This window comes from Saccoglossus kowalevskii, chromosome 11, assembly GCF_978046115.1.
Source record: "Saccoglossus kowalevskii chromosome 11, keSacKowa6.1, whole genome shotgun sequence".
Lineage (NCBI taxonomy): Eukaryota > Metazoa > Hemichordata > Enteropneusta > Harrimaniidae > Saccoglossus > Saccoglossus kowalevskii.
Genome location: NC_140651.1, coordinates 23,742,548 through 23,758,283, shown reverse-complemented (window position 1 = coordinate 23,758,283; position 15,736 = coordinate 23,742,548). Strand labels below are relative to the sequence as shown.

The window sequence follows — 15,736 nt, the reverse complement described above, 5'->3', positions numbered from 1 at the left end:
ACTATAACGACCTTTAATGAACCCAGGTTAGTTCAAATATAGGAGTGAACGGGGTGAGTAGTCGGCAGTACAATGGTGTCAATGTACTGGGAGCACGAGCACTATCTATAGAGTCGAACAGCCATGCCCTAATTTGCATACCCATTATCAAGTGTGGAATGACTGTTACACTTTAAACTATGGTGACTGCTTCACTGAAGTTAGACTTTTTTCAATGATGAAACTGAGCAATAGATACACACATTTCACATAAAATCTTCACACATAGTCACTTTAGTTCATGGTTTTATTATCAAAATAAGCAACAAATAAATTACTACAAGGCAAGAAACATGAACATATCTGAAATTCAAGACGTACATCTGGTCAAGTTTCTCAAAAATCAGCAGAGGTACAAACAAAAACGTTTCGGTGGGAAAAAGATGTGTATTACCCCAACAAATCTAGATACTTACTGTATTTTTCGAACTAGTGTAATGATAGGGCGCAAAATTAAAGATATAGATTCAACAGCAAAACGGGGCTGTTCTAAATGGCGGAAAGGCAGTTGGAATGTAAAACATAAACTTTATGGGAGTGTGTGGGCTGAGCTCACCTGTGCAATTCCAGTATCTGTGAAATAATTAAGATATTTATCTAAATGAGAAAATCGGGAAAAAATGTAGAATTCCATAAATATAACATATTCAATGGGGCTGTTCTAAATGATGGAAGGGCAGTTAGAATAATAATAACATTCAGAAAATATCGGCCATGGCAATATCAGAAAGATGGGTTTACTTTTAAAATTGAGAATTGTGTACTGTTGTCATACATTCAAGCCGACGAGTACATTGCATCAAAGCCTTACAACATGTATTAATTTGCACTTCTGTTATTTGGTTTTTCTTTTAAGCCACATACCTGTATTTTTTTGACTTTCCATGGGTTTAAAGAAATATTAAAGTGCTGTTAAAATAAAAAGTCAAGGAAAAAGAAAGGAACCCCAGTCTATTGATATTCTAAATCGAAATACGTTGTGTATTACTAGTACCAGTGATGCTATGTGTGAAATAAAAAGAATAGAACAATAATGAGATTCAAGTTCTAACACAGATGTGTTTTTTTTAATTGAAGTCCATAATATACAAGATACAATCTTACAGTGCTTTGAAAAAATAGAATTACATGTGTCTGAGAAACCTTCAACAACTATACATTGTATATAATATTGTCGAAAGAATGCATTTATTTTTCTAATAGGTCAAGAAACTACCCCAACGATTTGAGAATTTTACCCAAATCATTTCAACCAAATTTACTAGACTGAATAACACGTGGCATTATTTTGTGAAGCCTGACAATTGTCATCAAGATATTGTGATTCTAATCACTTTCCACTGGAACTCGCGTATTTTTGTGTCAATTGTTAATTTAAATGACAGTCTATAAATTTCTTCCCCCATTTCAATTGTTTTTTTCAAGCATTACTGCAAAAATAGTCTCTGATCGAGGGGATATGAAATACTTGCCAATGATACCAGGAGTAATCACCTTGGTTGGCATTAGTGAATCTGATACTAATAATTTGATCTTGACCTTCAATATCAAACTTTGACAAATCATCTGGCCTCCACACTGAAGGTAATGTTGAAACCAAGCCATACCACTTTAGATAAGCACTCTGTAAAACACCCTTTCTTACAGTATCATCCCATTCCAAAATATTACCTCTATCATTGAATTTACCTACATAAATCAATCATCAAACAAATTCTTTAAAGTAAATATTACAGCCACCAATTGTTATGTTGCAATTGTTCCATATGCACTGATTGAGGTAGTGCTCCTCCAATTTATGGTCAGACACTGATAGCCAGGATTGTAATATGTTAAATAAAATGAAATTTGTTAAGTTTTAATGGCAGTGATTTCAGACAGAAATGCATTTCAATACCACCATTTTTTTCAAGTTTACTTTGAAGAAACCATTTCCAAGGATGGTGAATATCATGATCAAAATACCGTCTAAGCCAACTAATGCGCTGAACATCATAAATAGCAAATATATCTGGCATTTTTAAGCCACCATAATCCTCGGCGTGCGAATTGTTTTAAAAATTTGAAAAAAGAAAAGTACATTTCGTTTTTTTGTTAATACAAAGCGTGACATATGTTTTGACTATACATTTGCTTGCTCTTCCTAGACATATTTACTTACTAGACTTTTGTTCGTTTATTTATTTATTTGTTTCTTTCTTCATTTGTTTATTTATTTATACATGTACATATATTCATTTACTTACTTTCTACTGTTACTATTTTCACTTTGTATAATATGGGAAATAAAACAACAACAACAACATAGATCCATGCACATTTTCGCCTTGTGTACAGTTTGGTTTCTTAATTAATGCTTGAAACTATAATGCATTTTTTTAACATTTTAGCGATCATTATACTTGATATATTTTTTATTTATTTCCAACCAGGATGTAAATGGGTTTGGCTGGGTTGTTCGTCCGTTAGTTATAAACCCCGTAGATTTGATAAGTTTTCAAAGCAACTGAATCTGCAGTTTGATTGTCGACAAAGATAATGCTTGAAACCTTCGGATTTCCTGTCCGTGTTTTATCATGGATGTTGACATTATACATATACCTACTTGTCGCTGATGTATACCTAATAATATAAGTTGACACGATTTAAAGTATCATTGGTTGATTAATTGGTCGTTCCATTGATTGACTGACAGGGGGTATAGAGTATAGTTTTCTCTAATTTATTGGACGAAATATCCAGGACAGAATAACGTAATGAGAATTTAGTTTTGTTTGGGAAACATCAGACTATTGAGAAGAACTTCGGAAACTTTGAACTACAATTTTGAACTACAAATTGTGAAATTTATAAAACGGTTATTATTATGACTTCACGATTTTATAAATTTGCGTTTTGTAAAACCGTTGTTGGGTCAAACGATGTATTTAAATTTAATTTACTCATGTAAATATGTTATATACATGTCTTGGTAAGTATAATCTGATTTTTGGTTTACCATATTTTATGCTGATTTTTTTAATAATTTATTTTATTGTTCCACGGGCCTGGATATATGTGTGCAGAAATGTTGCTTTAACTAAATGTGTTAATCTTCAACAACGTGATTAAATATAGTTAAATTAGTAACTACCAAGACAATATACACTATATTAAATATAAACGTTGGATTTTTACAGGAGTGAAAATAAGTTTCTGTAGAGAATATACAAAATATTAAATATCTTTTATGGGGTTCGCTCAATAATCTGACTGTTATTTTCGTGTTCATTATATCCTATTTCTTTGTACCTATTTATCTGTAATTTCACAAATACATTGTAACGTAATTTATTCTTCTAAACCAGACGTCCATCTTTAGTAAAACTTATAAACTTGTAATATAAAAAGATTTGTTCTGTTGGCATTGTAGTACATATTTAGTGAATGACATACACATACACGCCCAAAGTCCACAATGCCATGAGTATTAATAGTTTAGATGTGAATGCCGATGTGAAGATGCATTAACAAATTAAGATTGGATTTCAAAATGGAGAAGACCAGTCAAGCTGTCGTCATATCAAAGCGCTGGGTATGTAGGTAGGCCACAGTTTCTCAACAACGAGGGATTGTGGGTAGGATATTGTCACACCTTGTGGGAGTAATTACCGAACATAACCGTTACTTACTTCATAGTTCGTTTAGGCCGGTATAAGCAAAATGTATTACAGTTTACGAGGTGTTCTACAAATTGCAACAGAAATCTTGCTAACTAGTATTTCGTTATATTGCGTTCCTCAGCACATCGTCAATTTGCCGACCGGCTTGTTCCAACAGGATCAACGTTACCTCTGGTTGCTAAATTTAGACAAGACACTACTCATCTTACTTTACATTGAGTTAGACCGTTTCATGTTCCCCGTTAGGGGCGGATCTGGGATTCTGGAATAGGGGGAGGGCCCGATCATTTGGCCGAAGGCCAAGTTCGCGAGCGCCGATGGCGCGAATCCTTTGTTGGTTGTTAAAAATAGGGGGGCCGCGGCCCCCTCGGCCCCCTCTAAATTCGCCCCTGCCCATATCTCTCGTATCATTCGGTCATGACCGCAGTCTGATAATTCCAATAGCTAAATCACCGATCTATCAAATCAGGGGTACGATGTTGCGAACTCGAATCGTAGCTTTTATTTGAATCTTGGAGATTCCATGTAATTATTATTCGTCCAGCGTTGCCTAATTTCATTTTATATCAATCAAAGCCAGGTAAGTTCTCGTCACGTCTCAAAGGATTCCGCCGCAGTAAGCAACTATCACTCAGAGCATGGGGGCATCTTTTTTTCACCTCCAATGTCAGAGTAAACAGTTACAACACTACGGTCGTTGATACGGTCAACCATCATGGGAGGTAATTGCTTTTTTGAGGGTCTTGTATTACTATTTTCCGACAATCATCGCTATTTTAAAAACATTTCTATAGAACACAATATGAGAGAAAAATCGCAATTTCGACACTTTTTATAACCCACTTTTTTACAGGCCCATCATTATCAATACATGATTTGCCCAGCCTATGTCACTTGCATGCAAATTTAAAGAGCGGTAGTCGTCGCGCCACGCATGCGCGAGATATGTGAGTCTCATATAAACAGTGATGGCGACTTTGACTGTTGCGCAGATGAACGAGTACAATCTGAGTACAAGCTTTAATTAGGTATGTTTTAGGTGATTGGAAGGTATCGGAGGAGTCGCCGGCGGTAATTAGTGCAAGTCGCACCCAGGCCAAACCTCATACTTGTGATTTCCATTAGAAGAGCTTATTGGATTGTGGAAAATCAATGTTTCTGAACACAAATGTCGCACATGCGCAGCGCGACGACCGCCGCCCTTTAACATATGGCATAATATCCCTGCTACCCATGGTAAAAGAAATACCAATGAGATAACGGAAAAACATTAGACGAGTTTCGTTTTAAAGCGCCATCTATCGGTTTCCGTGCGATAATAGGGGGGTGTGTGATTTCTAGCTCGTGCAATTTATTCGCTTGTTTCCCTGGTTCCCGTCGTTATGATGAGCTATCCCCTCTACGCAAACGAAATTGTAACCTTTTACACCAGATCGCACAATATTCTAAAGTAACGGCGGAACTATTGTAGACCAGTACATTAAGCACTGTGACATGTGTAGTTATACAAACAGTGCCACTTACAGTGAAAATATACAGTAGACGTATCTCCATCGGAACTTCATTCCATTTGACTACGTTTTGTTTTTCACACCGTCCGAGATTGGACAGTAATATCGATTCTGCTTGACATTATTTCACAAATCGAAATATCAAATGATTATGAAACTCATGTCCTTGCAATCAGGTAAGCGGTGAAAACGCAGCGAGCAGAGTTAGTTCGTTAATAGACTGGCAAAGTCGGGATTTCTTTTTTGTTTTACAAAAAAAATAGTCAATTCAGCCTTTTTAGCGTGATCGAGAAAAATAGCGTGACCACGTTAGTTTTCGTGATCACGCTAAAAGGACTTAAAAAAATTCACTATTTCTTTGTGTAAAACAAAAAAAATCCCGATTTTGCCAGTCTAGTTTGTTAATGACGTTACAACGTCGCGCGTTTTAATTTTGTTTACTGTAAAATAGTAAAATACTTTATTTTCGCTTGGAAATAATTTTCGCTGAAGGGATCAGTGAAAATAAAATTCAGCGAATATTCCTTTTTCCCTATATTTTACATTCAACTAGCCAAAAATCAGAGTCTTTTTAGCGAAAATTAATTCCAGCTAAAATAAAATATGTGTCACGCTTGGCCCATATTGAACACGACGCAGAGCGATGACAGCAGCGCTTACATTTCTTGCATTTATTAACACTTGTATAATATACATTTTGATAAAGATGAAACCATTTAACAAGCAAAACACATTGTCCTTTGTCCTTGGTGATAACGTTCTCACTGCTTTCGCGTGGTGTTTTTGCTTTTAATTATTTATTAAAAAAAAAACTGGTTTCAACTACATACATAAATTGTGTTAGGTATAAATCGACACGTACTATTTACTGATTGAAGGAAACATTCTGACATATTGTATGCTGGATTGGCATAATATCGATTTCAATAAAATATACACGAAGAAAACGTCAAAACTGAAGCGTTATTTGCCACACTATATATCATTTTGGTATATATTAATATCATCTCTAATCTTATTCTATGTTCATCCATAGTAGCTGGACTCCGACGTTGATGGCGGGCTGTATGTGCAAGACGTCATTTCATAATAGTCTTCTAAATCAACGTTTTCTCGAGGTTTTTAATCTTGAAATCACTACAATGTTTCAGCCTTGTGTTCGTTGAGTCCTCGATCACGTGGTCCTGTCCGGTAGTAAAGACAGGGGCTGTAAAAATAAAATAACAAAAACTGTTTTAAAAATTTGCAGGACAAAATTTATGATTAGCATGTTTACACGTCAGAATAAAATCAGCCATTGTATGCCGTATAGTCTGACATGTAGGCGTGAGTGGCGCCCTCGTCGGCCGAAAGGCATCAGACCTCACTGTATTGGGTTTGGAGCACCGCGGAGGGCGCAACTGACGCGACCTCGTCAGGCTATATATGCTGTACAGCTTCGCTGCGTTACGCGATATTCGTCAGCGATTATATATCCGTGGACAGTATTGGAAGATTATTAAGAGAATTTATAATACGAGGAGTATCAATGAGTTTACAGCTCCGTATGACAACGCTGGGATATCGGGCGACACAAGGCGAAATTATATACACCGAAAAACCCTGTGAGCAAGCAAGCAAGCTGCTCTCTGCTGAATCTGTCCGTGAAATTGCTGAAGCCTCAAATGCTGTTGGTGCCTTTCAGTTTTAATTTTGTTTGGGATAAACATTATCGATTATAATGTGGCAATTGTGAACTACATACTGTCAAACTGCCAATCTTGATGCTATATAGATTGAAAATTACTCAAATGTCACAGCAAGCCAGACTAGACACAAACTATTCATTGAAATTAACTACTAGTATATACAATGCAGTACACGGTGTAAAATTGCATTTCTACCGTGACTTCATATTAGATTCAGAATACCTCCTTCTGATTGTAATCACCGTGGAACAATGATAAAATCATATGGAAGGAAATTCCAGCGTAATTTTCATTGTCCTGATTACTGAAGTCCATACGATTTCTCCAAAATAAAGCCCTTATGATGCTCAAAGTGGTCAGTGGTAGTTTTTCCGCAGATCATACAAAGTAGGAATGCTCACACAAGTCAGTGAGAGGTTTTCTACAAATCATGCAAAGTGGGAATGCTTACAAGGGTCAGGGTCAGTTCAGTGATAGTTTTTCCGCAGATCATACAAAGTAGGAATGCAACTCTGAAGCGTGATATTCGTGTAACATAAGTCTGGATGTCACCCGCTTTTTAAAAAAATGTTTTGGGCCGAAGTATCTGACCGATCTCTAGCTTTCAAATATGATTTTTGACCAAGTTACTCAAAATTTAAAGGGCTGAAGTGATTTAACAGTGCCGTCAATCAGAAGGTTGAAATCAGCAAGTGACTGCATGAACGCCCCAATGAACGCACGCAGCGAGAGGGTGGTTAGTGCATGGTGGATGCTACTAAAACGTGGTCCCAGGGTTCACTCGTAGGGCATACCTGCCGTGCATGCTCGACGCCCAAAGGTGACTGCATGAACGCCCACATTTTCACACGTGTTCAAAGTTTAAACAAAAATTCTACGCACATTTCACCTGAATGAATTGCACAAGAACTGATACGGGGGTCAAGGCGTGGTGTCAAAGGTCGTGTTTACGAATTTGTTCCTGCTAACAAGGACAACAAGGTAATAAATGGTATCTAATCTACCGACATTGGTTATTTTACTTTAAATTAACATCATGATAGTGTCATGTCTGGATCACGTACTAACATTGGTGTCCGATTAGCTGTGGGTTCATAGCACTTTTTGTATTGGTCTTTCGTCTGTGTGATGGTATTTTAGTAATTTCTCATTCATTCTGTGTCATTAAAATTGTTGTGTTTAGATATTAGGATTTTATCGACACAGAGGTTCTTCCCATGGACCTGCGAAACAAAAACGTGCGAAGCCAAATAGAATTGTAAATAAAATTCGATTAAAGTGAAGCATGTGCTTATATTACCAATCGATACTATGTTTATTAAAGGGCGGTGGTCGTCGCGCTATACATGAGCGAGATATGGATCTCAGATGACGATTTTGACTGTTGCGCAGACTAACGAGTACAAACTGATAACGTCACTAAGCTTTAACTACAAATGTATGTAATTTCTTAGGTGGAGTCATAGACGTTACTTAGTGCACCAGGTCAAATCTCGTGCTAGTGATTTCCATTAGAAGAGCGCATTGGCTTGTGGGCAAATTAATGTTTATCAACACAAATGTCGCACGTGCGCGGCGCGACGATGACAAAAACAATCTATTTGATGGCGTTTACTTTAGGTTAAACGAGGATAAGTCTAATTGATCAAATTACGTCAAAGTTGCAGTAGGAACTCCCTTGGAAAATGCAACAGCGAAAACGCCAGAAAACGATTGTCTGCTATAATAAGTAGGTTGCCATGCACCTCTTGTTGTATATTTTTGAAATGATTCTATATGCATGGAAAGACATCTTTCTGTAATTCCTGTCAAAAGGCCGTGGACAGTACGACCTGATCCCTTTACGGAAGTATCCAACAAGTCCATGAGGAATATCTACTTCAGTGACGTCATATTGTCACATTACGTGCGGTAATGATAAAATCCCAATACTTTAAGGACACCAAATTAAATTACTAACATACAATCACAAAGACTGAAAACCGAAATAAAAAGAGCAACATTTTTGTATGGACCCTCAGCTAGTGTCTGATAAAAAGTTTGACAACAATATATGCCGTTTTAATTAAAATGCGAAAGGTAATTGGAAAGGTACGAGGGTGTCGCTGTAGTACACAATGGGTCACGTTGTTAAAGGGGAAACTTCCAAGCCCAGGGATTGCACCAAAGAATCATAGGACACTACTGTTTATGTTGTTTACAAAGTTAATCTATCTTTTGTTATCTATTGTCATTTTAATCCAGCAACGGCTGCTAGAAATGGACCTTGCAAATCAACAAAATATCTGATCTGATTTCAAACCTACAAAACGCTATTACCGGTCGGGAAATCAACAACAAATATATTTTCAACTTCAGTTATGATGAAAACAAAAGAAAGATTAAAGGTGGCAACAACAAACATTTCCCACGTAATTCCTGGTGCAATCCTAGAATTGGGAGTTCTCATTTGTATCTCAAACAACTAATAACGTTTATTAGTTGTCTGAGGTTGAATCAAGGTTTATATACAAGGTAGAATTTGGTACTTCGTACAAACAAGCTGCGCTCTGATTGATCCGAAAAAAGCCATCAGCAAACAAGCTGCTATCTGATTGGTCCGAAAAAAAGCCATCAGCAAACAAGCTGCTCTCTGATTGGTCTGATCGCCAATCAGGTACAATCTTGTTAATAGCTTCGCGTTGACTCTCGCATTGAGGCTGTCTGATATGGAGCAGGGTAGTACTCTCGGATATAAAATTCCTTTTTGTATGCACATAATACTAGTATTGAGAGAATGATTGTCAGAATGACTGGGTTTAGGTGGCCTTCTTTTTCAGTAGTAGACAATACAAGTGAAACACGTTGAGGTCTTCTACACCCGGTCTGTATAGGCAGTCGCACCTATTCACGTTCTGTGCACATACTGCACAGTGACTGATTGGCAAGAACTGACCGGGCGTGCGCTGTTCTTGTTATTAAATATACTCTAATGTGTCGCTGTTAATAAAATAATGTATGGGCAAAGTTGTGCTGATCAGTGAGTGACACTTGTTACTCACATGATGTTGGTTGGCAAAAATGCTCACATAAGACGTCAGAGCGCGACGGCTTACATCACCTTTTTGGGACCGAAAGATATTGGCTAAATTGCGTCAGAACAAAAAGGTTCGAATCCACGAGGTGTACTAAGTATAGGTTATAATATTACACGCCCTTTATACATGGTTTTGAAGTCACGAGAGCGGAGCGCGAGTGAATTCAAAATCATGTATAAAGAGCGTGTCATTTTATAACCGGCTTCTAGCATGGCAACAATTTGCAACAATTTATTCAATTTTATTTTTTGTTTTGCGCGGTACTGATCACTTCTAACGTGGCAACAATTTGGAACAATTTATTCAATTTTATTTTTTGTTTTGCGCTGTACAGTCAATCAAGATCAGCTGACAAAGCCATGTTCTAACTAACTTCTATACAGAGAATATAAATCGTGAATCCGGCGATCTGATTGGTGGAGGGCGGATAGCCACGTTAGAATGCGGATCAGCTGTTGAGAACGTGATAAGGCGATCACATGTCGAAGGCGCGTTCTAACCCAAACACCACGATCCCGGCGCATGTCGCGTGAATTGCGTGAAGATTTCGAGTAAAATGCTTTTACTTGAAAAATCAGGCGTCCTGATGAAATAGAATCAAACCATGAAGTAGCGTAGATTATTATTATTATTGTGGGTTCATTAGGTCAATGCCCGGTTTTTATCACACTTATAGTATGCGTTATCTTGTCAACACAGACACGATGCGAACACTCGTTTCGTTCACCAGTATTTAAACCTGTGATTCGCACCAATCAAATTTGTGGAACATCGTTTTATACTAGTATGTTATCCACCGTTATTTCCCAATATTGCTGTCGATAGCATCCATGCCAGACAGCGTCACCCACTCTCAATATTTCGTCTTGCCCTAACAATAGTCGCTTGTGATCGCATACAATACACGATTTGCGTGCAACCTGCAAATTAATACACGAACTTTAACACGTGTTTTCTTTTTTATTCCACGTTTTTATTCCATATTCTTCTAATACAACCTCGCACAACATAAAGAATGATTCCGTCTGCTCCATTTATTTATCAGATAGGCGCATGTCTGTATTTCATGCTACGTACTACGCCGGGTGAAAGACCGGCTATGCAAATCAGACAAAGTTCACTCAAGGGGTCGCGTTCTGATTACCCGTTGTGCTTGTTAAGACGTGAAATAATTTCATTGCCGCATTGTTAGCTTAGTCACCGCGAAGAATGCTAAGGTGATATTTTTGTACCATCATGGCTGTCTTGAATTATCTAGTGAACGTTCTAGAATGTCCGTAGATATATGCTGTAATCGGGTTTTTGTATTGTATAGTTGTTGGATGTTGCGACAAATTGAATACATATTAACTAAGCTGCGCGTATCCATAACAACGATTTGATTGGCCAAAACCTCCAATTTGCAACAGCCGTGATACAAATTAGTTGAATCATAGCCATTTGATTTGATATTTAGGGCACTTGCATGATTTAAGTAGTGAATAACCTATTTCACAGTACAGTGAACTCACAATAGTAATTAAGATCCGAAGTCTGATTATTGTCCAGTAACGGATACTACTCGTATGGTGATGAAATAATGGTACATGTACATACAGAGAACAACGCTACGTGAATTTGGTTTTATCGTGATGTGACACAGAATTTAACCCCAATATAAGATTATATTTACCGTTATTGTATAAAACACCATCGCCGTGACAGCTAATACATGAAGTGATGCCACCATTTGTCGCTTTCCACGTGGTTTGGATTCAGGTCTTTAATTAAACACTCGAAACCGTAGTTTTGTCCATTATTATTGTCCCATATAGTCTGGCCGTTTACTTCGTAGCAGATGGCGAACTCTAGACGAGAGCCGACGCCAAAATCCTTTGGTATTGGTAGTACGAAGGCAAATCGTTCCGTCACCGGTGGCTTCGTATCTTCCGTCTTTTCTTTGCACTCCGTCAGATTGGCGCTCAGCGTCTCAGGGCAACTCGTTTTCTCTGGAATAGGTTTGTTATAGGGTACATAGTCGGCAATAATGTCGTCACTTGTGCGCCAGTTATTTCGCGTGTATCGAATCTTGACTGTTTTTGAGAACCCGATGTTCGCCACCCTTACCATGCCGCTGATTTCGCGATTGGTGCATTTGACGTCTTCCAGCAATAGGTATTGACTCAGTACTAGTTGATCGATCGTGTCGTCGCTCTGCTTTTCACTACTCGGTAATTCGAATGTGGCAGATATATTTTTAAGTGGTGGCATACGTCTGTTATCGGGAACGATTCCCAAAGTCTCATAAACATCGTTTTTCGGCTGAAAGCCGTCACGGGCCATCTGCTCGACCAAACTGGCTTCAAAATCAAGTCCGATTTCAAAATCCATGGCAAACAATTACTGCATACGTCACCTTGTAACAACGATGAACTGAGAAGTGGCGAAGCCCGTGACAAACTGGTTCTAGGTGCAATGCGTTGATATTACGTCACTGAACACGTGATTTCACCGCCCACTCGATTTCATTGCAGAGAAGTGTGCGTTATAAGTGCACTACTAAATTTACTATAGTATAAACCCCATTCACAAAGGTTATTGATATTATATTTTCCTAATACAGTGGACTCTAAATTCATTGAACCTCGTTGATAAAATATTATCATTGATATCATTGTATTTTCCCAATACAGTGGATGGCTAAAATTAACTTTTTTAAGTTCTTCGTCGTAATTATCCAATCACGTTATTTAGTGGTGAATTGTCGTCACGGGGACACGAGCGTACTAGTATTGCAACATGCAGACGGTGTGTATAGACTTTAGCATGCACCTTGACGTGTATAATCACGCATTGACGCGTGTACATACTGGTAGCATTCACGTTAGAGATTTCGGCACGTCCCGAAACTCGGCACCGAGTCAGCACGTGCCGAAACGTGTTCGTGAAAAAAAAATCGATCTCGGTCCAACTCAGCACGTGCCGAGATTTGCTGCCTGCGTTTCCATGTTCGTGTCAATTAATAAATCGAAGAGTGGGGGCGTGATTTCGGCACGAGCCGAGTGGGTCTCAAGTGGGTACCGACTAACGTGAACGCAACTGATGTAATCCCTCTGCAAACACAAATGAGTAAACATTTCGGAACTTGCCGTACGTAGCAAGTGTCTAGTAATATAGCTTGATAGCTCTAGTTGTCGTCATGACAACTGTGATGATTGCCGTATTCCATTGACAGCGCACCGTTCATGGTACGTGTGTGTCGTATCAATATGGAAGCCATTCGGGAAATTAAAATAAAAAATAAATAAAATATTGTTATCGTATTAATAAATAAAATGTCTCATTATATGTCATTAATTAAAAATACTTTCGTTTTTTTTTAATATATGGGTGAATTACGCCAAGAAGTTCCGTTTTGACGCGTACGTTTTTATGTCTGTTTTGGTGTCCCCCATGTGTACGTTCGTGTGTGTATGTGTGTTTCTTTTTCGTTTAGCTCAATGGTACTGGCCAAGATTAGTTAATTGGCGGATGTGACGGGCCTGGTTGGTCGTGATAACAAGATAACAGCGGGGTTCGTTTGGGGGCTCGTCAACAAATACGTCTCCGACAATATGTCGAGTATGCTTCTCGAATTGAATGTATGAAAAATAAATTGAAAGATCCCGCAAAAAAATGTATGTTCCCTGAAATATATCCGCTCAGTGCAAAAATTGGTGTCCGACAACATTGTGCCAGCCATTTTGCAGAAGCAATGACAACAATTACCATGTCATTTTGATTATTTCATGTTAGAAGCGGTGAATGAAAGTTTCGGTCGCCATTTACCACCCCGACTTTTCGGCAACGGATTTTAGCCAAAGGTTTATTTATAACTATTTAATCTTGCGTGACTCGCACGTTGCATGTACGGTGTATCTATATTGATTTACTCATAACTTTGTGTATTTTTATTTAGATTTTTTACAAATAACTGGCATATTGCAAGTATGTATTTATTATATTTATTTATTTACTAACAAACCTACGTTACAAGCACGATATGGCACAGTACATAAATATAAATACATCGTGCTTGTAACGTACGGACTGTGAGTAAATGAATATAAATAGGTCGCACTTGTAACCTGTGGGTACAAAAGTGCATGAGCTCAATTCAGAGACACCATTTAGAACCTCAGAATGTCGTAACGCCAAATCGCAACAGGAATAAGAGCACCCATTTCCGTCTCCAAAAAAACAAAACAAAACATAAAATGTCAACACCTCGCAACCCGCTTCTCGGGCGTCATACATGGGCCGATTTCATTAAAACTTCGTATTTACTTATATCATCCAATTCCATGCTGGGTTGTTGATTCCGTCAATTTTTTGGGAATAACTGACGGCCATGCTGGTTGTATTTGAATTTGCAACATGGCCGTCAGACGGTCATTTGAAACAAATCGCGATCCGTAGTTAACTTCTCATAGACATAGACATATCTTTTTAGGTCTGTGGTTAACTATTTTTTCAACGTTCGATCGTTTAGTTTATTTGCTATACAATGAATTACTGAAACACCTATTATAAAATTATCTATTTAATTTTTTAATGTACAAATATTTAAGATATCATCGCCTTGAATGCAGACTGTGTGCCCATGGAGGTACCTCCATGGTGTACCTGACCGTCGTCACGTGACCAAGAATACCACTATTTGGAATCACTCTATTACATACACTACGACAAGAAAACAATCTTTCAAAAACTGGGAAATTATTTCAGGTAACAATATAAAATTATAACAGTCCTGAGTTGATACATTTGCCACAAGTTGAGCGAAGTTCTCCGTGTCTGTATTGTCATGTAAAAGATTCATGTAAAAAATAAATAAAAACACACTATTGCATCATTTTTGCGAAAATTTACTTTGATACTAGTACATCTTGAATTGTCAATGTATAATATTCCGTTTCACTGTCTCCGAGAGTTTTGGAGAGGGCATTTTGAACGGAAACGAAACCGTGCCAGCGGACGATGACTGTGGCAGAGAAGAGCTCCTGAACTACTTTGATTCCAGCTATGTGTCAGGTCCCTTCAGAAGAATTCAACCTCCGCCTGTATATCCTGGTGGCGGTATCCCTCCTCTTAGATATCGCAGGATTCCTCCACTGTTTCCGCCATCATTGTGGAATGTTCATCAAGCAACACACAACAACGAAGACAGAACCAACAACCTGAGTGAAAGCTGGAATAATGCATTTCGTCAACTGCTTGGCTATAACCATCCATCTGTGTGGGCTGCAGTTGATGCAATCAGAAAAGATGCAGCTCTTGTTTCAACTACTTTATACCAGATGTCCCGTGGAGTATCCCCAAGAAAACGCGTCAAAAGAGCGACAAAACAGCTACAAGAAAAACTTCACAACTTATGCAAAGATTTTTCTGAAGGAAGAAAAGACATTCAACAATTTCTTGAAGCCGTGGGACATTGTGTCAAGTGGAAATAATGGTGTGGGTTTAATTACAGTGTGTGGTAGTTAAATAATAATCTTGTAGTTGAATAATTTAATGTGTTTCACATTTTGTAAATATTTAATAAATAATGAAAAATAAAAAAAATACTGTGTAATAATGCTTGATGTTTACTTTTGCCCTTTCCTGTCCATCAATCCACCAATCTATATCAAAGATTTAAAACTAAATGAACAAGACTTATCTTATGTAAAGATCAAAGGCATCCCTCAACAATATAGAATTAAACACTTAACAAAACACCAATGAATAGGCATTCAAGA

General features: G+C 37.8%; 1 protein-coding gene across 1 annotated transcript; it reads right to left on the bottom strand.

Annotated features, from left to right (window-relative positions):
• Positions 1-6,197: 6,197 nt before the first annotated feature.
• Positions 6,198-12,429, bottom strand: LOC100373586 (protein phosphatase 1 regulatory subunit 3B-like). The gene is made up of 2 exons (XM_002739398.4): positions 11,650-12,429; positions 6,198-6,419 (listed from the first exon to the last, which is right to left on the bottom strand). The coding sequence occupies exon 1, from the start codon at positions 12,345-12,347 to the stop codon at positions 11,682-11,684; it is 666 nt and encodes a 221-aa protein (XP_002739444.2). The 5' UTR covers positions 12,348-12,429; the 3' UTR covers positions 6,198-6,419; positions 11,650-11,681.
• Between the last annotated feature and the right edge of the window lie 3,307 nt (positions 12,430-15,736).

Excerpts from the sequence above, each read along its gene's own strand:
- LOC100373586 (XM_002739398.4), bottom strand. The coding sequence starts at position 12,347 with ATGGATTTTGAAATCGGACTTGATTTTGAAGCCAGTTTGGTCGAGCAG.